This window comes from Capra hircus, chromosome 4 (genome assembly GCF_001704415.2).
Source record: "Capra hircus breed San Clemente chromosome 4, ASM170441v1, whole genome shotgun sequence".
Lineage (NCBI taxonomy): Eukaryota > Metazoa > Chordata > Mammalia > Artiodactyla > Bovidae > Capra > Capra hircus.
Window position 1 is genome coordinate 17,889,280 of NC_030811.1, and position 27,853 is coordinate 17,917,132.

The following is a 27,853-nucleotide window of genomic DNA, read 5'->3' on the forward strand; positions in this document are numbered from 1 at the left end:
ATCTGAGTTTTCGTAGGAAATTTTCAGATTTTTAAAATATTGACTGTTTTTTAAATACTGTGTGGGCCAAGCAAAATAGGTTTGTGAACTGTTGGTGGGTTTGCCAGTTCGTGTGTTTTTCTCTCTGTTTGGAATTACATAGCTGCTGCTCTTAAGTGTTTGATGCTGGTGTGAATAATAACTGATCCTTGGTGGACAGACCATAGTCATTAGGAAGTGTTTCAGACAGTTGACTGAAAGTAAGGATGTGACTCTGGAATAGAGATTTTCTTTGTAAGAGATTCACTGATCCAAACAAATATGGGAATTCCTTTGGCCCTTCTGTGGGATGATCCAACCAGTGAAGCTGAAACTGTGGACCTGTAGGGTAAGCAGAGCATTCCAGGAAAAGGTACCCACCCAAAAAGTGGTAACAGAAGCAGAATTTATTTTCTTGGACTCCAAAATTACTGTGGACTGTGACTACAGCCATGAAATTAAAAGACACATGCTCCTTGGAAGAAAAGCTTTGACAAATGTAGACAGTGTATTAAAAAGCAGAGACGTCACTTTGCTGACAAAGGTGCATATAATCAAAGCTATGGTTTTTCTAGTAGTCATGTTGGGATGTGAGAGTTGGACCATAAAGAAGGCTGGTACTGAAGAATTGATGCTTTCAAATTGTGGCGCTGGAGAAGACTCTTGAGAGTCCCTTGAACTTCAAGGATATCCAACCAGTCAGTCCTAAAGGATTGAAGAATTCTAAGGAATATTAATTGGAAGGACTGATGCTGAAGCTGAAGCTCTAATAATTTGGCCAACTGCTGTAAAGAGCCGACTCACTGGAAAAGACCTTGATGCTGGGAAAGATTGAAGGCAGGAGTAGAAGGCAGAGGATGAGATGGTTGGATGGCATCACTGACACAGTGGACATGATTTTGAGCAAGCTCCATGAGACAGTGAAGGACAAGAAGGCCCAGCATGCTGCAGTACATGGGGTTGCAAAGAGTTGGACACGACTGAGCAATTGAACAACAACTTTTTCTTTGAGGACATGGGGCCACCAGCCCACTGAGTAGAACCTCTTCTCTTTTCAGTGTGTCAGTTGAAGTAATTGTAATTTAAAAATTTTAATTATTACTTATGTCCCTGCCTCTTAGACAGTGGGTATAGAAGTTACACTTTTCTTGTCGGCTCATGTTATCCAGGGACACCTCCATTTTAAGAAAGTAGTTTCTGAACAAATAATTGATACTATTTACTGTTTATAAAGAGTTGCTGCAATAAGTATTAAAATGGTTTATACACGCATAGTTGTAATATGGTGGTGACTTTGAATTCTTTAGGGTTGTATAGGGCTGTTCTATTATTAATAGTCAATAGACTGCTTTAGTGGGGGGGGCGGTTTCTGTATCTATGGAACGTCAACTAGGTATTTTAGTATGTAAACTCTGACACATCATTTTTGGTTGTTGGGGGCTTTCAGGAAAAATATGAACTTCTAGGTACTGAGATACCTTTCAGGGAGTTGATTGAGTTTTGCCTGACAAATGGTTGTTGAATATTTTTACTTTTTTTTCTGATTTCAAACTTTTTGCCCCAATGAAAGGTAACACACGTTCCTCGGCTGTGATTTGAAAAATTTTTATGGTAAACCCATTCCTCAGTGGCAGTGAAAACGGTTAAAAATTCTGTCTTGGTCCTAGAATTTTGTTCTCCACAGAAGCTCGTGTCTGATTCTCTCTCTCTCTCTCTTTTTTAATGTAATTGCTTTACAATGTTGGGTTTGTCTCTGCTGTTCAGTGGAGTGAATCAGCAGTGTGTATACATGTATCCCCTCCCTCTTGGATCTTTGTCCCGCCCCTCTTGGTCGTCACAGGGCACCGAGCTCCCTGTGCTCTACAGCAGCTTCCCACCAGCTGTCTGTGTTACACACGATAGTGTGTGTCAGTGGTGCTCTCCCAGTTCATCCCACCCTCCCCTCCCCCTCGTGACCACATCTGTTCTTTATCTCTCTCCCTGCCCTGCAAATGGCTTCATCTGTACCATTTTCTAGATTCCACTTATATGCATTAGTACGCAATATTTGTTTTTCTCTTTCTGACTGACTGCCCTCTGTATGACAGACTCTAGGTCCACCCACATCTCTACACATGACCCAGTTTCATTCCTTTTTATGGCTGAGTGATGTGATTCTCCACTTTGCTGTTTCCCCTGCTGTAGTCTGATCCTGACCTCCCGGCTGATGTGCCCACGCCATCATCGGCTGAGCTGGGGAGGTATCCAGGCCTGCCCTTCCCGGCCTCCCAGTACATCCCGCCCCAGCCGTCCATCGAGGAGGCGCGCCAGACCATGCACTCCCTCCTAGATGATGCTTTTGCCCTGGTGGCCCCCAGCAGCCAGCCCCCCAACGCTGTGGCTGCAGGCCCTGGGGTCCCAGCCGGCCTGCCCGTGAACAGCACCCCTTCCCGGGAAGAGAGACGAGCCACCCAGTGGGGGTCCTTCTACAGCTCGGCTCAGGCGGCCAACAACCCGTGCAGTGTAAGTGTGGACCTTCTGGAATTCTCTCATGGGCAAGATGTTGTCTGACTGCCTCATTTTCAGGATCCCTGCAGTACCCTGATTGGATTCGACTGGAATCAAAGTTTGGATGAGTCTTAGTTTTATTATCTTCTAAGTTAATTCACAATATTGAAAACATTCTTTTGTGCAGCTTGGATGTTTCATGGAGGTACCTTCCTGAATTTGCCTCCATGAAAGGTATAAAATTCATTGTCATAAAATATATGTGGAGTAACTGTCAAAATATATTCTTGTTTTTTTGTTTGTTTAGTTGTTCAGTCCTGTCTGACTCTTTTGTGACCCCATGGACTGTAGCCCACCAGGCTCCTCTGTCCCTTGGATTTTCTAGACAAGAATACTGGAGTGGATTGCCATTTTCTACTCCAGGCGATCTTCCCAACCCAGGGATCAAACTCACATCTCCTCCAGCTCCTGCATTGGCAGGCGGATTCTTTACCATGGGAAAGACGTGGCTCAGTGGTAAAGAATCCACCTGCCAGTGCTGGAGACATGAGCTCGACCCCTGGTTCGGGAATGTCCCTTGGAGCAGGAAATGGTAACCCACTCCAGTATCCTTGCCTGGGAAATCCCATGGACAGAGGATCCTGGTGGGCTACAATCTGTGGGGTCGAGGAAGAATCAGACAGGACTTAGAGACTAAAAACAACAACTGGAAAATTTTCATTGATGTCTCCATAAAAGATACGGTGAAGAATGCCCCAGAGTCATTCAGCTTCTTTTTGTAGGCCTCCTGGGACTGAAGAGGCTAGGGGAGGCCCTGGGAGGGGAGGGGCTGAAGAGGGGAGGGGAGGCTTCTAGTCCACGAGGAGCCAAGCACAGTTGTCTTCAAACACCAGGTTTCCATCTCGGGAGCTGACATTTCCCTGCTTCATCTGTTTTTATTATCCTTTATTTTTTTTCCATATTCGGTCAGTGCTTTTAAAGGTGCTTTCTCAAGTCATGGACAAGAAGTAAAACTCAGGGATGTAATATTAAAAATCATCTTTTACTAATTTCAGATGATCAAACTGAAACATTTGACTCTGGAAAGATGTTAACAGATTACAGTTAAAATTTCTTCTTCAAGGAGTGTTTATCCACGGTTCCTCTAGTTTTGTTAACTATATTAAGGTTCAGTTGGGTGATCATAACATATGTTAACAGAATTTTCAGCTCTGGAGATTTCCCTGGTTTTCTGGTGGTTAAGACTCCATCCTCTCAATTCAGGGGGCCCAAGGTTGATTCCCTGGTCAGGGAACTCGATCCCACATGCTGCAACTAAGACCTGGCACAGATAAATCCGTCTTCTTTTTTTTTTTTTTAAAGAAGAATTTTCATCTCTGAAATTGGTTTGGATTTTCAAAGTCGGCTGTTAGATAGTTTTTTTCAAGGCATAGTGAGCACGTATCTGAGGTATAGATCACAGCCACCACGCAGGAGAAAAATACTATCTAACCTAGTCATTACTGGTTTACATATTAAAATATAGATTGTTTCGAAAATAAATGTTAAACCGTTTCATAATCATAGGTGGTACGTAATTATAAACTAGTAGTTTATAATCTTTAAGGAAATGGATGATAACAGAACAAAACTCAGCAATGAAAATGAATTTGACCATATCTGCTGTCTGTTTACTTTAAGCTTATCTCACTTGTTTATTCATTCAAATGTATTTCTGAAGCACCTGCTTTGTGCTGAGTGCTCTGCGAGGTGTTGGGCTATAGAAGTGCATAACGTACAACTCCAGCATCCCATTGGGGGTATGTGGGCAATGGAAACAGTAACTCGGTTCAGCATAGGGTGGGTGTGGCGCAGGAGGAGAGTATGTGGGAGGAGCCCCTGACCGGAAGTGTGGGGAAGGAGTTTCTAGACAGAATGGCAGTTAAAGAAGAATATTCCAGGTAGTGGGGAAGCTAGCGGAGACCCAGAAACAAAAGTATCTGGTACAAACTCCCTCTTCTGGACAAAATGGAGGAAAGGCTCAGGATTTATCTTCCCTCCAGAAACAAGTAAAATAACTGAACAAAATGTGTGGGTTTTCACCACATTGGACTTGAGGCAACGAAAAAGAGGGATCAATGAGAGATGAGTAGAAGCCTACAGTCACCCCGGCTTCCCGTCTTGAGAGCGTTTCTAGCTATGGTGCAGGGAGGAATACTCCAGGGAGAACTCCAGGGAGTTGAGAGAATCGAGTGGGAGTGTGGGAAGGAGAAGAGAGCTAGAGTTCACAACAGACAGTATGGGAAAGCAGAGAGAAGCACGCAGAGATGCTTCCAGAGGTTGCAGAGAATCTTCATTTGAGTTTTGATCAGTTTTAAGGTGTGAGGAAACTACTCGAAATGAAGGAAAGAACTGCCCCATGAGATTAAAGGGAACAGTGCTTAGAGCTCACATAAGCATGGGAAAATGTTCCTGCTGTGGATTGAATTGTATTCTCCCAAAATTTGTATGTTGAAGCATAAGCCCGCATGCACATGTATTGGAGACTGAGTCTTGAAGGAGGAAGTAAAGGTTAAATGAGGTCATACGGTTGCATCCCTGATCTGATAGAACTGGTACCCTTATAAAAAGAGGACGAGACACTGGGGCCCGCTGTCCACCATGTGAAGACACAGCAAGTAGGCAGCTGTCCACAAGCCAGGGAGGGAAGCTCCTGGCAACAACTGAACCCTGCTGGAAACTTGACTGTGGTTTTTCCACCTCCAGAACTGTGAAAAAGTAAATTTCTGTGTTTTAAGCCACCCAATCGGTGGTATTTTGTGATGGCAGCCTGAGAGGACTAGTAGTTTGTTTTTTTTTTTTTTTTTTGGTACACTGTAGAAGACCTCGTAATTCACGGAGCATCACTTAGTGTACTGAGAAGAGTTTTGCCTTGGTAGTGGGGCAAATAGCCCCAGGTTAAAGCTGCTCTCATTCTGCCTAACACAGAAAAAAGTAAGACCTGAAACTGAACAAAGCTCAGGAATATTTATATAGAAAACCAAAAATATACAGCATCCAACAAGGTAAACTGAATAATGTCTGGCATCCAATCAAAACTAACCAGACAAACAGAGAAGCAAGAAAATGGTACAGATTATAGCATTAGTAGACAGACATATTAAAAGAATTATTATAATGGAGTTTTGTATGTTTAGGAACCTAGAGGAAAGATTGAACACATTAATTAGAAGCATTGGAAATTTTAAAGGATACAGATCAAGTTCAACCATTTAAAAATATTAGTGTATTGATATTTATTTGGCTGCTCTGGGTCTTATTAAATAGTTCTGGCATGCAGGATCTGGGATCTTCGATGTTCATTGCAGCATGTGGAATCTTTAGTTATGACAAGACTCTGAATTGCAGCATGTGGGATCCTGTTCCCTGACCGAGGATTGAACCCAGACTCCCTGCATTGGTTTATGTTCTCACTGTAGAGAAAGCAGAGTCATCTCTTGAGAATGAGAGAAGTGTAGCAAGGCAAGAGGGTTGAGGGAGAGTAGAACATGAAATACTTATGGAGGAGAATGAGAGAGAACAGACTAGGGACATGGAAGTAATCACTTAGCCTTGAGGCCGCTGTTGAGACTGATGATCATGAAATTATAGTGGCACAAATTCAAGTTTTGTAGTTTACCAGCATTCAGATACCCAGGTGTAGACAAGGAGAGAATAGGTGATCGGACTGATCCAGGACTGGGGCTTTATCAGGCATGTGGGATGATAAGACAGCTGGGAAGAGATGTGCAGCTCAGAGGGTACAGCTGAAGTGATGGCAGACCAGCACTGAAAGGGGAAGTAGAGGAAGTTGAGCTTGATTAAATGTGCTAGAGCTTTGGAGACTCTTCCTCTCAAATCTATCCACTGTATTACACTGGTGGAGTCGTCATCATCTCTCACCAAGATTACTGAAAGATTTCCTTACCACCTTTCTGCCTCTGGTTTTGAAAGTAGGGTGTCAGGGGGGTGGCTGACAAGTAAAATGCTGTTTATTGGTTTTGAGGAGCTGAGAGGCTAACACAGTAGGTGCATCTGTGGGGGGCAGGAGGACTTGAGTGAAGAGGGAGACCTTCCAGGAGCCTCTTGGGTTAGTCTTGTGTTTTCTAAAAGGAGGATTCTCATCTCACTTCCCAACCTACACTTGTTGGCTCCTGGCATCTACATGTTGCTGCTTTCTGCTCCTTGAATTGTTCAGTGCAGAAATCTGTGGCCTTAATTGCTCCCTACCTGATAGAAGATGTACGTGTCCTGTCCTCTGGGAAGCATAAATAGTTCTTGGCATTCAACCAATTTTTCGGAATCATTTTCCCCCCTGAATAACCAGTGTCCATTTAATCTTCATATTCAGTTCTTTCATTCATGTCAGGGAAACTTTCTTTCATTTCTGAAGCAGTTTTCTTTGTTGAATTGAAGATAACCATTATTTTTGTGTTGGCTCATCTTTGTCCCTTTTCTGTATCTATCGGTTTATCTGCAGCTTTAGCTACTTTGTTCTTTTTTCTCTGCCTTCAATTATGATTGAAGGCATTGATTTGATTGTAAGTCATATCTATTGTTTTCCTTACTAGTTGATTATCCTTAGTGTTTTGATGGGAGTGGTAGCAATTTAATCTAGCAGAAAACCAGATCACTGGTTGTATTTGGGCATATCTAACATAACTTAAACATGCTTAGAAATTGGTTGTAAAGTTATTGTTTGTTGCCAGGAAGAACCTGATCACCTTTTATTTGCTCCTTCTGACTATAGTAAAAACCGCTGAAATATGGATTTCAGGATGGTTTCAGTGAATGTTTATAGACCATCTGATGACACTTTTATCCCTTTCCTGCCAGTGTAAAAGTGTTAGTTATGCATTGGTGAGTCAGGCCACTTGAGAGGTGGTATTTCTGCTTTCCTAGGTAAAGTTAACCTCCTTGGATTTGTCCTCCAGGTGGCAGGTGTGAATACCTGAGATTTTACTAGCGTTCCTTGCCATCTGGTTGCTTTACCTCAGGCCTCTCCCAGACTCCACCCATCACTTGTCTTTCTTGCTTTGTTGGCTTGTTTTATATGGAATAGAAAGAATGCATTAAAATGGGGTTTTTATTCACCTAGATGACTGCAACCTTAAAATTCTCTTTGTCCTCCAGACTTTTTTTTTAACAAGTGTGACCCACGTAAAGGAGATGCCTGCCATCATTGGGGGCATGTAGTCTCTAGAAAAATAATACCCTTTTTCTAACTACAGTAGAGTAGAAATGCCAGTAATAGATCAGGTAAGGAGTGGTCAGCTACTTTGCATTGTTTTTCTTTTTAGTTTTTCACTTATTAGACCTTGTGAAATCCTGACAGATAAACTGTGAAGTCTTGACCTTTTTAAAAAATATTATTTTTAAATTGAATATGAATATGTTCATAAGAATTGAATATGAATATGTTTTTTAAAAAAGCCAAACTGTGCTGAAAGCGCAGGGGCCATTTTATTCTGTAGAGAATAATCTTGATCCAGTCTCAGCTTTCTGTTTAATTATTTGGAAAATAAATTGACTCTCCTTTTCATCCTGTTCCTCTCTTCTTCCATAATCCACTCTGGCTTCTTTTACCTCCGTTGTGGAACTCTGAGGGGTTCTGAATTTCTCTCCCTTTGCCAAGGGAAGGAAAGCAGTGAGGGTCAGAGGTGAAGTAATTTGAGTACAGTTTCAAGTCTAGTAATCCCTTTGGGACTCTATGAGGTGCAGAGATTGTTTCTAAGGAAATAGACCAAGGGAAATAAGAGTGCTTTGGTCAGTGTGTTTGACACCAAAGCTGTTACTCCCTATCTGCCCCCCTGCCTCCCACAAGTAGAGATTTATTTAAGAGGGAAAATCTGGTTTTAGAAATCATGGGTGGTGCAGCCCAGTAATTAAAAGCATAGTCTTTGGAGTCAGAAAGATAGATTAGGAGGACTTTGTTTAATTTCTTTGTGTTTTGGTTTCATCTGTAAACAGTAGGTAGTGAACACTTTTTAACATTGCTGTGGACCTGAATCAGTGTTCATATAGTGCATAGCAAAATACTAATTCAGTTAATGGCAGCTTAAAAAAAAAATCTCATATGAGAGCAAGTCCAGAAGCAAGACTGATGTAGTAACTTAATATGGAACTCCTACCCTGGAGCCAGTTAATTTAAACTGAGTGAAGTTGGGTATGATGCTGTCCAGAGTTACTATCCTACTAAAATATCTGGCTCCAAAATCATGATTCGTAGTTGTCGAAAAGAAGTGTTAAAAGCCCGAGTCCCAACTGTGCTAGGGTTAGGATATAATGATTTCATGAGGAATGTAACATAAGTCTAGATTTCTTTAAATCTGGTGCCATCTTGCTTTAGTCAAAGAGCACTTGGTTAGTGCAGGTTAGTTCAAATAAGAAGAGTGGATTGAAGGATACATGGACGTAATGGAATTTGAGGGCAGGGAGTATGGCTGGACCTCCTTGGTATTAGTCATAACATTAGGAATGTGTTTACTTCATCTTTTAGGGTCTCTCTCAAATTACGGTTCTTCTTACAGTCTTTCTCTTTGTATAGCATTGTACAACATGGAACAACTTTTGCATTGTTTGGTTGCTTGAGTATATTTGAATTGCTAATAGGCACCCACTAGATCTGGAGACCATTGTGGTCCTTGTTGATAGAGTCATTTACACTAAATATGGCAATGAAGGCCATCTGGTTAGCAGAAGATACAGGTTTGTGGAGGATAAGCCTGCAGGGAAGGGCAGGTGCAGGAACCCTGTCTCTTGTTAATATTTTCACAAAAGAAAGAAAGATCTGGAAGCTAGTTGCATATTAGCCCAGTTCCCCAAACTGAAGCTTCTAGCATTACATGGTGGCGGAATGCCATGAAAGCATGCTAACTTTTTATGAGAAAATAAATCTCTTGGAAGCTGATCCTGCAAATCTAAATTTGTAAGTTTGCTGTTGTCACTTCATAATAAGGATTGAATGTTCATCTTCATCTTCTTTTGAATTTCTTCCAGAGATATGAAGACTATGGAATGACTCCCCCATCAGGCCCGTTACCAAGGTAAGGTTTTTAGGAGAAAATGTATCAAGATTTTTTCACACAGGCTCTTTCTTAAATTTTGAAGCTTTGTTTCTTTTAGCTAATATGAACAGAAATGAAACTCTGAGTTGCGTGTTATCTTAATGCAACCAGAAGAGGAGGGAAAAAAGTTAGAATTTAAGTCCTGCTTCTAGTAATGACAGACTAGATAATTTGCTCATGATAACTGGAAAAGCTGGACAAGATTTAAGAACAAAAACAAAACACCAGGTAGCCATCAGGGCAGTGAAACAGAATGGAGCCAAGATCTAGCAAATCCAGAGAAGTGAGCCCTGCTTTTGGGTCCACTTTCTCCCACAGATACTGCTGATTCCAGACAAGGTGGCTGAGAAGCTGAGCAAAACTTTTGACAAGACTCATGAGATTTGGAGTCCTGAAAATGTACTGTATCAGAAGTTTTGGGGGGACTTCCCTGGTGGTCGAGTGGTTAAGGCTTCGCCTTCCAGTGCAAGGGGTGCAGATTCATTCCCTGATAAGGGAGCAAAGATCCCCTGTGCCTCGTGGCCAAAAAACCAGGTCACAGACAACAGAAGCAATAGCGTAGCAAGTGCAATAAAGACTTTTAAAGTGGTCCACATGAAAAAAAGTCTTAAAACCTAGGGAAGCAGAGGAAGGAAATAATAAAAATAAGAATAGAATCAATGAAGTAGAAAACAAATGCCATACTAGAGAAGATCAGCAAAGCAGAAAGTTAGTTCTTTGAAAAACTCCTAGAAAGAGAAGACCTGAATAGTCCTATAACTATTAAAGAGATTAAAATCATTATTAAAATTCTTTCTACAAAGAAAACTTCAGGGCCCGGTGGCTTCAACAGTAAATTCTACCTAACACTGAAGGAAGAAAAGATACCAGTATCATACAAACTCTCCTAAAGAACAGAAAGAAAGAAAACACTCCCTAACTCGTTTTGTGAGACCAGCATAACCTTGATAACCAAAAACAGACAGGACAAGGACATTGCAAGACAGGAAACATGAAGGGCCAGTTTCATTCGTGAACATAGATGCCAAAAATTTGAAACTGTATATTAGCAAGTGTATCCAGCAATATAATACAGTAGGCTCTCACATCATAATCAAATTGGATTTTTTCCCAGCAGTACAAGAGTAATGTAATATTTTAAAAAATCATCGTAATTCACCACTTTGAAGTGAATAAAGGAGGAAAATCTTCTCATTTCAATAGATACAACATTTGATAAAGCTCAACATCCGTTCATAGTAAAAATCTTTGTGAACACAGGATAGAAGCAGACAGATAGGAATCTGATAAGAGTATCTTGGCAAATACTGGTTAATGGTGAAATGTTAAAAACTTCCCCTTTGAGAGCAAAAGCAAGACAAAGTTGCCTGCTTGTATTACTTCTATTCAGCATTGCCCTGGCCATCCTGCTGCTGCTGCTGCTGCTAAGTCGCTTCAGTCGTGTCCAACTCTGTGTGACCCCATAGACGGCAGCCCACCAGGCTCCCCCGTCCCTGGGATTCTCCAGGCAAGAACTAGCCAGTATAATAACACAAGAAAAAGTAACAGAAAGATTAAGGAATTCAAATAGAGAATTAATAGTGTTACTATTAACAGATGATATACTTTTGCAGTAGAAAAATCCTAAAATGTCAACATATGAATTGTTAGAATTAAGGAACTTTAGCAAGATGGCTAAATAGCAAGATCTTAATAATTAAATTACAAAGTAGTTGGATACCAAGATGAACAAGATCAGTATACATTATAAGACCAGTACACAAAAATCTCTTCTGTGCATGAGTAATGACAGAAAATAAAAAAAATTTAAAGGTACTATGTAAAATAGCATTCAGAAATATGAAATACCTCAGGATAAATCTAACTGAAGATATTCAAGCCTTCTAAAGAAAGATATTCATGGCTTGTGCAACTCAATATTTTTAAAATGTCAGATCTCCCCAAATGGTCTATAGATTCATTGCAGTCCCATTCAAAATCCCAATAGTTTGTTGCATTTTTTATTTTTATTTTTTTTATTTTTTATTTATTTTTAAAAATTAATGCATTTATTATAATTGGAGGGTAATTACTTTACCATATTGTGGTGGTTCTGGCCATACACTGACATGAATCAGCCACGGGTGCGCATATGTTCCCCTGTCCTGAACCCTCCGCCCCCAGCCCATCCCTCTGGGCTGTCCCAGTGCACCGGCTTTGAGTGCCCTGTTTGATGCATCGAACTTGGGCTGGTCATCTGTTTCACATATGGTAATATACATGTTGCAGTGCTGTTCTCTCAAATCATCCCACCCTCGCCTTCCCCCACAGAGTCCAAAAGTCTGTTCTTTATATCTGTGTCTCTTTTGCTGTCTCTGTTGCATTTTTTAATATGTGGAAATTGATGAACTCACTCTAAAATATATGTGGATATGCAAGGGGCCAAGAGTAGCCAAGACACTTTAAGAGAGAAGAATAAGATGTTAGGACTATATTCTAAATGTTGCAAATTACTGTCAAGGAACGAGGAGTGTGGTGTTGCTGTAAAGCAAGACAAGTAGACCAATAGAACAGAAAAGAGCATTCATAATCAGACCCACATGTGAATAGACAATTGATTTATTAGAGTGAAGGAATTGTGATAAAGACTTAGTCTCAGAAATCACATTCAACTATCCCTTGCATGATTCAGCTATCCCTCTAGTCACACAGAAGTAGGGGTGTTATCTGCTTTCTCCTTACTTTCTCTTTATTTGCCCTCATTTTCAGAAGATTTTGTTTTATTTTTCCCCAGCCCTTCTCCCCTTCTCCAGGCACTGCTTTGTAGTCCAAAAGCAACAAAGTAGAGGGAACAGGTGGAGATTAGATGATCCAGGGCAAAAGCTAATGCTAGGGGGACCACATGATCTGGTTTTGCCTGGTTCAATCCTAATTTACTCCTGTTGTTCAGCATAATTGTAAATTCTACTCTCAACAGTGTTCTGGTTTGGATGCTAAATTTTATGGTCACCCAAGGTAAATTAGAGTATTTGGATCACACAGAACTCTCTGAGTATACAGTTTAGGATGAAAGGGGTGTAGATATAGGCAGAAGGGTGCTAATTGACTGGATAAAGCAGAAATCATTAATAAAAAGGCAAGCTCTTGTTCCTAGGTTAATGGTCCAGAGATTGTAATTAATTTAGCTGAGCTCTAGTTTACAGGGCTGGAAGGAGGAGTGTGTATTGGTTAAGCTCTTAGATCTGTAAGGTCAGAGATGTCAAACACCTCTTTCCGAGGTCAGTCAGAAATAGCAGCAGTTATTTAAAGAGAGTAATACAGGTTGCCTGGGTTTCAGTTTATGGACTGTACTCCAGAAATGACAGTGTAGAATCAGAGCAGGTTGGTGTACTTTCTAATCAAACTGATTTAATCTATTAATCAGTTCAGTTGCTCAGTCATGTCCGACTCTTTGCGACCCCATGGACTGCAGCATGCCAGGCTTCCCTGTCCATCACCAACTCCTGGAGCTTGCTCAAACTCATGTGCATCGAGTCGGCGATGCCATCCAACCATCTCATCCTTTGTCATCCCCTTCTCCTCCTGCCTTCAGTCTTTCCCAGCATCAGGGTCTTTTCCAGTGAGTCAGTTCTTCGCATCAGGTGGCCAAAGTATTGGAGCTTCAGCTTCAGCATCAGTTCTTCCAAGGGATATTCAGGACTGATTTCCTTTAGGATGGACTGGTTGGATCTCCATGCAGTCCAAGTTTTAATCTATTAATTACTGGTTAACTGTCATTTGCAAGGAATTATAACTAAACTATCGTTCTTTTTTAAATTTTTGAGTATCTTTAAGAGAGTGGTTCTCAGGGTGAGATTCTCAGATCCCTAGAGGGTCCTTGAGGCCCGTTGAGGGAGGTCTGTGAGGTCAAAGCTATTTTTATAATAACACAAAGATGTCGTCTGGCTTTTCTCATTGCTTTGACCTTTGTACTGAGGTATGAAAGCAGTGGTGGGTGAAGCTGTGGTGCCTTGACTCGAATCCAGACAGTGACACCTAGCTGTTCAAGGACTCATTCCAGTCTTCTTCACTGCTGGGCAATCACAGATTTTTTTATTTTTATTTTTTACAGCATTTTTTAAAATGCCAGTTTTATGTTAGTATATCATTGAAGCAGTAAAAATAAATTTTAAAGACTCATTTGTTTTGGCTGTGGTGAGTCTTAACTGCTGTGCAGGCTTTCTCTGGTCGTGGAGAGCAGGGGCTACTCTCCGTTGCGGTGTGGAGGCTCCTTGTGGCAGTAGCTTCTCCTGCTGTGGAGCACGGGCTCTAGAGTGTGCGAGCCTCCGTAGCTGTGGCCTGTGGGCTCTGGAGACAAGGGCTCAGTAATTGTGCTGCGTGGGCTTAGTTGCTGCATGGCCGGTGGGATCTTCCCAGACCAGGGATCAAACCTGTGTCCTCTGCAAGGGCAGGTGGATTCTTAACCACTGGACCGCCAGGGAAGCCCCCAGATTAATTTTATTAAACCTAGACCCTAGAGTCTCTTGACGGTCTGGATGACAGGAGAGGAGATGCATATAAAGCACTTCTGCTGATTATGGCCTTGCAGTTGAGAACTGATCTAACTGTGGCCGTGTTTTTGCTTGAGCAAACAGCCTGTGGGCTTGAGTGTTTGGCTTTGAAAATGAGCAGTGGGCAGGAAAACAACTGACAGCAGTTATTGCCAGTGATCAGATTGAGTTTTCAATTGGAAATGAAAATTTTACAAACTTGTCTGCCATGGTGAAATGGACGGTTTCCTAGTACTTAAAGCCTTTTCTGATGAGCTCGATGGTGATATTAATGAATGTGATTTTGGGTTACTGTAAAATAAAATGTGTCAATATCAAGAAAGTCTGCATAATGCAGTGAACCATTATTTTCCAAATGAGCAATGTCATCCAATCATGCATGAGTCTATTCAAAGTGCAAGGAAGACCAGTAGTTTTAGCATAACAGAAGATGAAAAGTTCAGATAGTTTCAGAGTCAATATTGCCACTAACCTTCATAGGAAATATTGTTGAGTTTTGGTGTGGTTTCAGAGAAGAATATTTAACGGAAATACTATTTGAATATTATTTGGTAGGCTATTAAAATCTTCCTCCTTTTTCCAACTACATATTTATGCTTTTCTTCGTAAAATAACTGATGGAAACTGATTGAATACAAAGTGTAAGAGAATCTAGATAGCTTCTGTTAAGGAAAAAATTTTAAAAACATAGAACACTTCTCATTAAATTTGGCGGGCATGTGGGAAAATATGAGCTTCTCTGGTGGCTCAGATGGTAAAGAATCCACCTGCAATGCAAGAGACCCAGATTTGATCCCTGTGTTGGGAAGATTCCATGGAGAAGGGAATAGCTACCCACTCTAGTATTAGTTAATTCTGTGAAAAATGTTGATATGTAATAGGTTTAATATTGTTATTTTTAAATGAATTTTTCATTTGCTCTGTTTTAATTTTGAACATGATATTTATCTATAGATATGCTCCACATAAACAAGGACTCTTGAAAGCATTACTCACTCAGTTGTGTCTGACTCTTTGTGACCCCGTGGACCATAGCCTGCCAAGTTCCTCTGTCCATGGAATTCTCCAGGCAAGAATACTGGAATGGGTTGCTATACCCTCCTTCAGGGGATCTTCCGGAGCCAGGGACTGAACCCCAGTCTCCTGCATTGCAGGCGGATTCTTAACCATCTGAGCCACCAGGGAAACCAAATAAACAAAAGCTCTTGTGAATCCTTCCCTCTTAGCTCAGTTGGTAAAGAATCCGCGTGCAATGCAGGAGACCCCGGTTCAATTACTGGATCAGGACGATCCACTTGAGAAGGGATAGGCTACCCACTCCAGTATTCTTGAGCTTCCCTTGTGGCTCAGCTGATAAAGGATCCGCCTGCAATTCGGGAGACCAGGGTTTGATCCCTGAGTTGGGAAGATCGCCTGGAAAAGGGAAAGGCTACCCACTCCAGTATTCTGGCCTGGAGAATTCCATAGAATAGCCCATGGGGTCGCAAAGAGTCGGACACTACTGAGTGACTTTCACTTTCACTTGTGAGTCCTTATTTTCATGAATGCAAGAACGTCCTGAGACTAAATGGTTTGAGAACCACTGCTTTAGAACACTAGTTTTCAGCCTTGATGAAACTCAGGGACATCAGTGGAGCTTTAAAAACTACCATGGTGTGGGTCCCATGTCTAAAGATTCTATTTTGGGGAGGTCTGGGGTGTGGTGTGGGTTCCCCGGGTAACCCTAATATACAGCCAGGGTTGAGATCCACTCCTTTAGTCGACTGCTGGAGATGAACAGGCCCTGGAGATTGAGATGCACCCTTTTTGGATCTGTAAACTAGAGCATTTTTTTCTCCAGTCATCTGGCAGATTTGTCAAGCATCAGCTGTGTTCCAGCGTGTGTACTGGATGGTATATATACAGTTTGTAGCACAGGAGATTTGTCAGGGAGCGAATAGAGTCCCTGTCCTCAGGGAGCCCATGTTCTGGGAGAGGCGATGGCTAATAAGCCAACTGACACAGAAGTCTTACATTGCTTCAGGGCTGAGGGTGGACCTAATAAAATACCAGAACCAGGCAAGTGTGGTCCTAATGTTTGGATGTGCTTCACCTTCAGACCCGGTTTCGGACCTGGTTTGCTGCAGTCTTCAGAGCTGGTGCCTCCCGAGCCCCCACAGCCCCAAGCATCATCTGAAGCCACCTCATTTGCTGCCCGAGGGATCTACTCTGAGGAGGGGCCGTCAGTGGCTCGGCCTCGGCCTGTTGGGGGCACCACAGGTACACGTGGGCATTTCTTTCTGGCTGAATTGTGCAGAGAGCACTTTAGACTTCAGGGTGTCAGAATCCCAGCCCTGGCCTCTTCTGGCCGTAAGAGCTGTGTTTCTTTGGGTCCTCTGGGAGATGCATGGCTGGGAGGTGGGAAAGGACAGAGTGGCTGAGATCCCAAGACGTGGGGCCTCTGATTTGTTCCTGAGTCAGAGTCTCGAAAACAGTCCCTTTGTGTGAAATTCCCAGCACATGGCTTCCAGGGAAAACGTTTCTGAAAACTTAGAGTGAACAGAAACACCTATTTCTGAGTGCTTACGGTGGCATGAAAACAAGCGTTTATTTTAAAGAAGGCAGTTTCTAAAGTTGATCCACAGGGGCTACAGGGAGATGTGTGTTTTATTTGGTCGCTTCTGGGAGGGTACAACCACGGTTTTGTCCTCGAGACTTACCTCCCTCATTCTTCCCCTTCTACCTTTATCTTCTTCTCTTTTCTGAAACATCCTTGTCATTTCCTCATGCCTCTAAGCCTGTCCCTTCTCTGCAGTCACTCCTGGGCAGAGTCGGCAGTGGAAGGTCAGGGGAAGCCGGTGGCAACGTGAAACGGTTCTAGGGCTTTTCTGCCTGCTCTTTCAAATCCTCATTAGAAGAACAGTCTTAGAAGATAACAGATATAAAGTGCTTAAAATAGTGCCTGGAATATCATAAATTGTAATACATATTAGCTGCCATTATTATTATTACTATTATTTCTGGTGATGGTGTAAATCATTAAATTTTTGGAAAGCAGCTTGGCAGTATAACTTTATAAGCCTTTGATTTGGTAATTTGGGAATATGGGCTCTTCCCTGTCCCCTGAAGAGATCCAAAATATTGGAGAAAAACTACATGTGCAAGGATGTTTATTGAAGCATTATTCAGAATAGCAAACAACTGTGAGCTCCCTCAATACCGAGTTATACGGGCATCAGCGAGTAAACTTGTACAGCCATCTAAAATGAAGAGCTCAGAGCCAGAAAAAGGGAATTTAAGATTTCCTGATTGCCTCCTATGCATTTGGTACTTGACCTATTTTATCTCTTTTAATCCTTGAAATAGCACTGTGAGATAGATTTTTAAAAAAAATCTCCATTTGAAAAGTGAGGCATTGAGTCTCAGCTGGAGTGATTACTGGGTGTCCAAGGTCACAGGCTTGTCAGTGGTTGAGCTGGAATGCCAACCCCTGCCTGCTGGGGGGTGATGGGTGACTTGAATCACGAGGGAGCCTGTGCTGTCTCGTTAAGTGAACAAAGCAAAATACAGAATTGTGTCTCAACTATGATTTTAACTGCTGTTGCAAGTCTAACACAAAGGTATGCTTTTCTCCCTGTGCGGTTGTCTGAGCCTTCACAAGTGATGACGGGCACTGTGCTGTATTTCTGTCCTTTGCAAGATTTGCTCAAACAATGTCTCTTGGGCAATGTCCATTGTCTGATAGTTCTAATAATTTTAATAGTGTTAGGAGTCTTCAGTAGCAAATGCTTCAGGACAAGTGCTCCTGTAGAGTACATTTTTAAAAAAGGTATTTGATTAACAGAGGCTGTTAATTAGGTAACTAGAGTAGGAACAGCCTTGAAGATGGAGAGGTCTTACCTCTGGAAAACCCTGAACCTTTGTGGGACTAGCCTGAGCATCCCAGATGAATGAGACAATCCTAGGTGCATTGGAAATCAATGTTTTATTTCACAGCATTTAAAGATCTGGTTTTTTTCTCCCTCGATCTGTTGAATAGGGTTATTTCCATATGCCAAAGTTGATGGGAGATTAAAATATGTTATTTAAAGGCTAGCTTTCACAGCCACACAAGGCTATGGCGTGCCTAAGTGTAGAATGAGCGCTAGAGATCATCTGTCTTTGCTTCAGTATACCTCGATGAAGAGGTTGAGTGGGTGGCTTTGTTGACTGAAAAAGAGGCGCAACTTGAGAGGTGAGTTTTATTTGGGGCAAAATGAGGACTATAGCCTGGGAGAGAGCACCTCAGATGGCTCTGAGAGACTGCTCCAAAGAGGCAGTGGGGGAAGGTCAATATATGATTTTGGTGAAAGGGGAGTTCAGTGCAACCAGGCACTTCCTTTACAAGAGGTTTTCTGCTAGTCCCCAGGAGCTGATGGCATCATGAAGGGATTTAGTGCTTTTCTAGATATGAGGAGATGCAAAGATTGGGATCATGAAATCAGTTCCTAAAAATACCTAACTGTCTAAAGACTTGCTCCACCAGATTCCCTGGAGCACAGAGCGCCTCACTCCACCCTGAACTCCCTTGGGTGTTGAAGGTCAGCAGCCGCAGCAGCACAGGGTTTGGTCTCTGCAGAGGCAGGTGACATGCCCGTGCTGCTAGGTCGCTGGCACATGCTCTTGGCAAGTGCCCGTTTGTCATGGATAGTTTTAAATTTTTAATTATGATATGACTAGATTATGAAAACAATGTGAGTATCACAAAAATGTACTTTAACATTTTGAACTCAAATGCACACTCTGCCTGTTTTTTTTTTTTAAAGGCATATTGCACTTTCATTTCCTTATGAGTCTGAAAATCATAAGTAAGAACCAAGTTTCAGTTTCTTTATGGCTCCAAAACTTTTCACTCCTTTTTTTCTGAATGAATAAGGTCCCCATTATCTGTAGCCTCTACAGAAATGAATGGAAGGGCCCTCCATTATCCCCTTTATTCCCCGTCCTTTGATGTCTGACCAGGAAAATAGGAACATCACTAATAGCCACTGTATTGAGAGGAAGTAAAAGCCCACAAGCCCAGAAGCTCAGGTCTGGTTTTCTTAGGAAGTGTCTTTTCTGGGGGTAGAATTGGTGCCACATTTGAACAATGCTCGTGTCCCCAGGGCGTGCCGAGGTCAGAACCAGAGTATCTCACTTGAGCAGCCTTCAGCTCCCCTGCTGATGTTCACTGGGCCCCTCCCTGTGTTCCTCCAGGCTCTCAGATCCAGCACCTGACGCAGGTGGGAATCGCCAGCAGAATTGGAGCTCAGCCAGTGGAAATCCCACCGAGCAGAGGCGGCCAGTATGGGGGGCCAGGCTGGCCTGCCTACGGGGAGGACGAAGCTGGCCGGAGAGAGGCTGTGAGTATCTCATGTTGGGATTGTCGTTGAGAATTCAGACACGATGGATATGGATTTCAGTTTTATAAGATGAAAAGAGCTATGGGGATGAATGATGTGAAGGCTGCATGATAGTGTGAATGTATTTAAGACCACTTAAGCATGGTTCAAATGGTAAATGGTATAGCTGCTGCTGCTTCTGCATGGGAGATCTTGATTTAAAACCTGCATGAAGTTTTAATCTCCGTCACTTTTTTTCTCCGAGTGTATTTTTCTTTTCACACAGTTGTGCATGCATGCTAAGTTGCTTCAGTTGTGTCTGACTCTTTGTGACCCTATGGACTATAGCCCGCCAGGCTCCACTGTTCATGGGATTCTCCAAGCAAGAATACTGGAGTGGGTTACCATGCCCTCCTCCAGGGGATCTTCCCCACCTAGGGATCAAACCCGGCTCTCTTTTTTCTGCAGCATTAGCAGGCAGGTTCTTTACCACTAGCGCCACCTGGGAAGTCATTCTTACAGCCTGTAGATGGCAAATTCCCTCTGACCAGACTGGAAGACTATTGGCATTGAAATCTGGAAACGTATACTATTTTTCTCCAGGTAGATTTCAGGCTTGAAGTAATGAGGTTTCTAAAATAACCTAAAATAACAAAAGCAGTATTCATTATGGAAAATCTGCATAGAGACCTAAGTAACAGTTACTTTCCCCCCCCATTTTTTTTCAATTATGGTAAAATGCATAGAATATAAAATTTACTATTCGAACCATGCTTAAGTGGTTTTAGATACATTCCATACTATTATGCAGCCTTCACATCATTCGTCCCCATAGCTCTTTTCATCTTATTAAACTGAAATCCATACCCGTGAAACATGAATTCCCCATTCTCCCTCCCCCCAGTTCCAGGCACTACCTGTAATTTTGACTTTTAAGTTGTGAGTTTGAAGCTATAAAAGCTGGGCTTGATCTTTGAAGTGATAACTATATAAATATTCCTGATCTTATGTACCTCCTTGCTCAGCATTTGAGTTTTATTGTGGGTTTGTTAATGTCATTTCCATTATGACCACCATGTACGCGTGTTGAGTCACTTTAGTCCATGTCTGACTCTTTTGTGACCCTGTGAACTGTAACCCACCAGGCTCCTCTGTCCATGGGATTCTCCAGGCAAGAATACTGGAGTGGGGTGCCATTTCCTCCTCCAGGGGATCTTCCCAACTCAGGGGTTGAACTTGGTTCAACTTGGTTCAACTTGGATCGACGTGAATTTGATCCCTGGGTCAGGAAGATTCCCTGGAGAAGGAAATGGCGCCCCACTCCAGTATTCTTGCCTGGAGAATCCCATGGACAGAGGAGCCTGGTGGGCTACAGTTCATGGGGTCACAGAGAGTTGGACATGACTGAAGAGACTTCGCATGGATGCATTACAGCCTCAGGTCTGCACTTTACCTTTGCTGACATTTTGCTTTTTCTGTGCCTGGCTTAGTTTCCTGCATTGTTTTGGGTTTTCCCATCATATCCAATGTGCACTTTTTGAGGGCCTCTTGGTCACAGTTTGCAGAAGTGAAATGTGGAAGTTATTCCAGGGCTCAAATGTCCTGTTTACCAGGCTATCAAGTTGCTCTTACCACAGGTGAAGTCACAGATGTAGTATGTGCATGTGTGTATAAAGAGATTTTTTCACTGAAAAAATATGAAAAAAAAAATCACTGAAAAGTATAATTCTTATCAAAGGAATGCCCAGTTAATCCATATTTTGCCAGTGTCAGCAAAGCTAGTGTGTGCTTTTGTGCAGATAGCTTAGAAAAAAACAAAGCTGTGCGGAGCACTGACACATAGACACACAGACAGACAGATGAGGTGGAAGATGACTTTGTGATCTTGTTGCGGTTCCACGGGCCCCATATGTGTTCTCGTCACCCCTTCCTTGGGTTCCAGACTCAGAGCAAAGGCAGTTGCTCTTCCCGTCAGTCCGTCTGCCAGTTTCTGCTTATTGCTCTGAGCAGACATCCGCATCAGACCTTGCCCTCTCTGGGATGCTCCAGCCTTCCTCCCTGTCCAGCTCTGCAGGGCCCTTCCTGGTTCCCCAGTGGCCCACTCTCCTTGCACACGTGGCAGCCCAGGGATTAGCCAGTGGGGCCAACTGCACGTTCATTCTTTCTGTCTTTAATGAAGTGTGTATAGGCCCTTGTTAAATTAAGTTCAGGGGCTTCTTTAGTGGACTACTTTCCCTTGCACAATTTCTCTGCAGTTATATCTTTGCATTCTGGTGGTGGGAGGCTGAGTTGTTGGTTGGGAGGTGGATGGAGAGCATCAGATGCCAGTTTGCCTCTGATCTTCCCTCCTGTTTTCCTGTGTTTGCCGTGGTTTTTCAGACACATGTGCTCGGACATCAGGAGTATTCATCACCGCTGTTCCAGGTGCCAAGGACTTCAGGTCGGGAGCCCTCAGCTCCTCCCGGGAACCTCCCTCACAGGGGGCTGTCGGGTGCTGGATTGGCCTACCCCACCAGTTCCACGGAAGACCTCCAGCCCAGCCACTCCTCAGCCTCTCTCATCAAAGCGATCCGCGAGGAGCTCCTCCGGCTCTCGCAAAAGCAGACCGCCGTGCAGAACTTCCACAGCTGATCAGCCTCGCCTTGCACATTTGCCAAGTATCCGCTTCCTGTGGAAGCAAGACTAAAAGGAAGTCAACTGAGCAGGTGTTTTAAGAGGAGGAGCATCTCTGGGGCGAGGGGCCCAACTAAGGGAACAGGTTGCAATTTTAGAAGATGTGACAGCCCATGATGCTTTTCATATGTTGGCAATTTTGTGACCACCTGGATTCAGTTGAAATTTATGTACTTTTGGCCAAAAGCCAGCAGCACTTCACAAAAGACCAACCACAGTTCTAAGCTAATGAAATTCCTAAGTCTCTCTCTTTTTTTTTTTTTAAAGGTGAAAGATCACAATGTGTAGATGGTGTAGGGATTAAAGGAACCTAGTATTTCCGTGGGAAGATGTGACTCAGACTGGTTTGTACGATGAACCTGCTGCTTTGTTTTCTGAGAAAAAGAGTTTTGAAGACATTTTATTAACTGCTTGATTTTCACCCTCTTTTTCCTCCTTAGGAACTTCTTTTAGTAGTAATATTAACAACAGGAATACTAAGACTGTTTGGGAATTTAAAAAGCTACTAGTGAGAAACCAAATGATAGACTGTAGAGCCTGATGATTCAAAAAGAAGCCATCAACTGCATTTTCCTTCTTCTGGTGCTACAGCTCCAAGAGCCCCTTCACCTTGTCCGTGAAATGCAATTTTGGCTTTCTCAATGGAAGAACATGTGGAAGGTTTCATCTTGTTCTAGAAAGAGGGCGTAAAAAGCCTCTCCACATAGGAAAAGCTTAATAGTTATTTGGTTATTCAAAATACATATCAAAGTTTAGATTTACACTCCTTAATTGTATTTGCTATTTGTTGATTGGCAGAGGTAACTGCCTATTGCATTTCATTTGAGTACATATCTTCATCAAGGCCAGTCCTATAGAATGAGGCTTTGAGGAGGTCCCGACGAATCCTGGCACTTTGCTGATACGTTGCTCCCAACTTTGAATGAGGAATCTTACATAAGCAAAAATGCTTTGTCACAGTTCCTAGGACCACCGAATGGTTAGTTATTTGTGAATGCATCGGTGGTAATCGCGTTCCCTGTGTTTGAGACCTGGAAATGAGTTCTTTTGAGCCTCTTTGTAATGAGCCAAGAAAGGAAAGAGGAGCTGTGAGACCATGGGGGAGAAAGAGTTACTCCTAATTTCTGATTTTATTGTGTATAACTGTGCTGAGTGACTGTTAACACCACCTTTGGGCCTGACGGAGGGGTCCTCTCACTTGAGATTGCCTCCTGAAGGGACTATTTCTCCACTTCCCGAAGTGGAGTGAGGACTAGAGGAACAAGGGCTGTTCTGTTTTCTGGGACCTGAGTGAAACGAAGAAGAGCAGGTGCAGATAACACTTCGCCATGAATCCTTTTTTATTAGCTCAATTAATATCTTTAATTAAACAACGGATAACACAGGCAGAATCTGGGGCTCTGACTAATCAAAATCTCTGTATCTGTGTCAAATTTTAAGAATCCCGAAGCAGCTAAAATAGGCCCCCAAAGTGTAACCACTGGGCTCCAGTGTTATGTTTCTGCCCTTCCTGCATTAAGTCTGTTATGTAGACTCATCTCACAATCCAGGGAGAGTCAGTTCTGGGAAATTAAAATGGAGGCATTTTTTATCTTTATGCCTCTGAAACAGGAGAGGTGCAGAAGGATGTCTGTTGAGAATATGAAATAAAGTAATGGGAGCTCCTTTTCAGGTACCCTTCCTGGGCTCCAAAGAGCAAGGGAGAGGGGCCCCTCATGTGGGCTTGATCTCTTACCTGTCAGTCTTGATTTAATACCAGACTTGCCCAGAGTGGAGGGGTCTCTGCCTGTCGTTCAGAAATACCAGGATCCTGAATGGGTAAGGAAGAATTTCAGAGATTCATGCAAATTTTTATTTCGGACACCTTTTGGTGAATTCAGCTGATAGCCCCACCCCTCCCATCCTGCTCAGTGTCCTAAGTGTTCACACTTGGAGTGTACAAATGTGGTTACCTCCTTAGCACGTGGCAGAAATGGACCTCTGTTTTAAATGGGGCTGTGACAGCAGTTTTGATGCCTTTCAAACTAGCATAAGGGGATTCTGTCTCTATTTTTCTTCTTAGAAGGGATACACTTTTAAACCAACGTCAAGACCAAAGATGACGTGTAATAGACAAACGGTGGTATGTGGTGGGTGTGAGCAGACCAGTGAGATCCCCAGCACTCTTGCGTTGGTTGTAAAGCACACTCAGTTTGCACTCAGTTTTACCGTCAACTGACCCAGAACATACCAGCTGTCGTGGGAATACCACCCCGAGTGGGGCTTCAGACACTCAGTGAATGGAATCTACTTAAATGAGAGGTCCTCATGGCAGTTGTGTGGCTTTGGAGTTCCATTTATTGAAACACTGCAAAATGAAAACTGAAATTTTATGTCTGTTCTTTTTTTTCTGATTTTAAAAGTTTTCATGGTAATAGCAAGAGCTATCTATTTGAGTCAGAGTTTTAGAGGAGACTGTTTGGAGAAATGATCATTTTCAGATTGTGCGCAGTCACTACCTGGCTGTGTCAGGCCGCTTGTCTGAGCCTCATTCTCCCCATCAGCCACGTGAGAACGGGCCTCCCCGGCCCTGGATTTCTCATTGCAAGGATCAGGCGTGGTCATGTGGGCAGACATCCCTTGAGGAGGGAGCACAACGCAGTGAGAACGTGGGCTGTCTGTGTGATGGTGCTGGGATGGATGTCTGATCTGCTGTGACCTCCCAGTGAGGGAGTTCACGTGGAGGAAACCAGAGCAACGCCAGAGGCCCCGTGGGACTCCACTTCCTCCCTCCCGATTTGCTTTCAATTCACTTCCTTCACCATTAACTTTCAGTTCTCATGCATTGTTCAGATTTTCTGCTGTTTCTGGCACCAAACACGAGCTCTGCCTTCTGAGATTCTAGGATCTGAATCAGACAACACCCTCGGGTGTAAAAGATGGAAGAGATGGAAAAACAACATGGTTTAAACATCAGTAAAATGCAGCGAAGTACACAAGTACATTGGAAGGAGGAATGGAACTTACACGTTTGGAAACAGTGGGATCTTGGGGAGAACTCAACATCAGAAGCCACGGAAGACAAGAGCTTCCCAGGCACATGGTGAGATGGTGTGGGAAGAGCTGAGAGTGGGCCTGGGGAAGGATGGAAAAAGTGGTGAAGCTGCTGTTGAAAATAACCTTGAACCTGGTCTCCAATATGGAGACGAATCCCTAACTGCACCTTCGAAGGAGTTTTGTAAAGAGGAAGAAGTGATGCTCTGAGGAAATGTCTGCAGGAACCCAACAAGAAAATGACCAGGCCTGGGAGGAAGGTCTGTGGAGGAACACGTCTGTTCTGGAGGGGACGGGAGAGTCCCAGAACTGCCAGAGGGCCAGTGTCAAGTGTGAAAGACGTCTGCCGAGGTCTGCTAAGAGCAGATCTCAAGGGTCTGTCATTCAGCCACATTTAATCCTTTGTGGAGCATAGTGGGTTATAAGTAAATATATTTGACTTTACAGCTACCTACACCTTTTCCTCCAAATTGTATTTAATTTCAGAGTGTCTTTTCATTTTGGTCATATGTGGCTTTTGAGCTGCAGACTAAGCCAGTTTCTGCCAACCACAGTTTTTCAGGGCATGAGGCCTGCAATGCAGGGCACAGGTGAAGGGACGCCTGGAGGCTGCGGGCTGAAACAGGTAATTCTGTGCTTTACGAGCCTCCCATTGAACTGTGTACAGGGTCAGTGTTCACTGCGTTTGCACAACTTAGTGCTCCAGTGACCAAACCAATCACTCGGACGCAGATTGGCATTTGTAGTTAATTCAGGAGTTAATCATTAAATACATCTCTCTCTCCCTTTCATATGAGATTCCTAGACATGAATGAATTTGCTGATTGGAAGGAGAGCTGGTGAAAGGTTCTGGGTGGGTGGGGAGGGGTACCACACATGCTTTAGCTGTAGATGTTTTAGCCATTTCATTTCTACCTCCAGAGCAGGTCCCCAAAGCCAGACTCCAGAGCCCACCTAACCCACCTTTGTTCCAGGCAGGAGCGTGAGGAAGTCCACTTCTGCACCTGCAAGTAGGCCATTTGAACACAAAGCACATTTTTATGGGATGGTAACCTGAACTTCATTTTTACATTTAATCCAACACCATCACGGATATTCTTACAACAGGTGAGAGAGGTTTCCATCAACAGCTGCTGTAACACACTCATACACTGTATTAGGCTTACACTTGTTACCTAGTGAACAGGGAGTGTGTGCATTTCAGGTTTCTTTTGATACTCTTGGAGGTGATTTGTGGTGTTTAAGACTCCTTTCTCTAATTTTATGAAAAAGACTTGAAAACCGAATTCTCACGGTAGGATCCTAATTCCATGCTGTGCGTGTAACAGTACACTTGAAAATTTATCTTAACACGCCAGCAGCGTTGACATTTAGCAAAAGAGTATCAAATGTCTTGGAAACATGAAACAAAGTTGGGAACCAGCAAGCAAGTGAAAGAAGGACGGAATGTCACCCTCTGAGACACCCTTCTCAAAATTGCTTTCCCACAGGGTAGATTATCATGCAGACTCTTTGCTTTTCCTTCTTTCTCCGGGTTTTTCTGCTCTGGGACCACTTCACATTTAAAGAAAGAGTGGATAAGTAGAAGGGACAAAGAGAGAAATTGAAGTGATTTGGGTCTCACGGTCCCTGATTCCACGGAATCTTTCTGGACAACTTGTAACATGAATGCCCCTTCTCACGTCCACCAGGTTTCCAGCGTTCATCACTTGACTCCTTGAGTGTGCAAGGTCGGAGTAGTGCCGGGTCAGCTTCTAGCCAGGCTCCCCATACTGTTCCTCCTACAAATGTGGGGAAGGAGGAGGGGGCCCTAGGGGAACAGAGGCAAACCAGTGGGCTCGGTTGCTCTAAGCAGCAGAGGGTTAATTTCAGAAAAGGGGAGTAGAAACTCTCCACTTTGCCCTCCTCCAGGGCATGGTCTAGGGAGTGTGGGGGTGGGGTGAATTGCACCCTTCCAGGAAAGGCTGTCAAACCGAGCGCTCTGAGGTGCCCACTGGCCACTTCCGACTTTGTCAAGGTCCATGTTCTTCTGAGTTCCTGCACTCTCATTCCTAGATTATGAGTGTTAATGTACGAAAAAATGCAGAGTAAATTGAGGCCACTCCTGGCATCAATCCTGCAACTTTGAACTTGACAATCATGGTTTGCTGGTCTCAAATGGGCCCTTAAATTTCAGTATGGGTAAATGATTTAGTAATCAAGCTCTCTCTTCTCTTTGCTGGTTGTTTCTTCCCTTCAATTAGCTGCACTGTTTTCTAATGTGCTGTAGAGTTTTTGAAATAATTTATGCAAGTGTTTGGTTTCCATGTTTACAATTTATACAGCTTTCCTAGCATTTTAAATGGAAATGTCAATAAATGCTCTGAATTGGTGTCAAGTGATATTTTCTGTTTATTTCCTTCGCAACATGATAGTTCTCTCATGTGCAAAATGTGAAAGTTGAATGCAGTGTTTTTTGTTCTCTGATTTTTGTGTCCGTCGTGAGAACACCTGATGCTTTCATTTTCCAAGGAATTAAGTTGAAAGTAGTCTATTCAGTGCATGGAATTTGCAGAGTTGTCACGCAAGGTGGTTGGCGCCACTCCTTTCAACTCACTGTTTTGCTTTACAGGCTCTCCACTAATCAAATTGATGCTTCCACTAAGAGCAGATTCATTTTGGAATTAAAAGATTAGGACTATAATCTAGA

General features: G+C 43.0%; 1 protein-coding gene across 1 annotated transcript in view; it reads left to right on the forward strand.

Annotated features, from left to right (window-relative positions):
• Nucleotides 1–27,545, forward strand: part of KIAA1549 (KIAA1549 ortholog) — a 131,012-nt gene extending 103,467 nt beyond the window's left edge. The window contains exons 18-22 of the mRNA XM_018047488.1: nucleotides 2,203–2,520; nucleotides 9,523–9,569; nucleotides 16,218–16,378; nucleotides 19,334–19,479; nucleotides 21,838–27,545. Of these exons, the coding sequence (XP_017902977.1) occupies nucleotides 2,203–2,520; nucleotides 9,523–9,569; nucleotides 16,218–16,378; nucleotides 19,334–19,479; nucleotides 21,838–22,089 (924 nt within the window). The 3' untranslated portion in view covers nucleotides 22,090–27,545. The remainder of the gene's footprint in view (nucleotides 1–2,202; nucleotides 2,521–9,522; nucleotides 9,570–16,217; nucleotides 16,379–19,333; nucleotides 19,480–21,837) is intronic.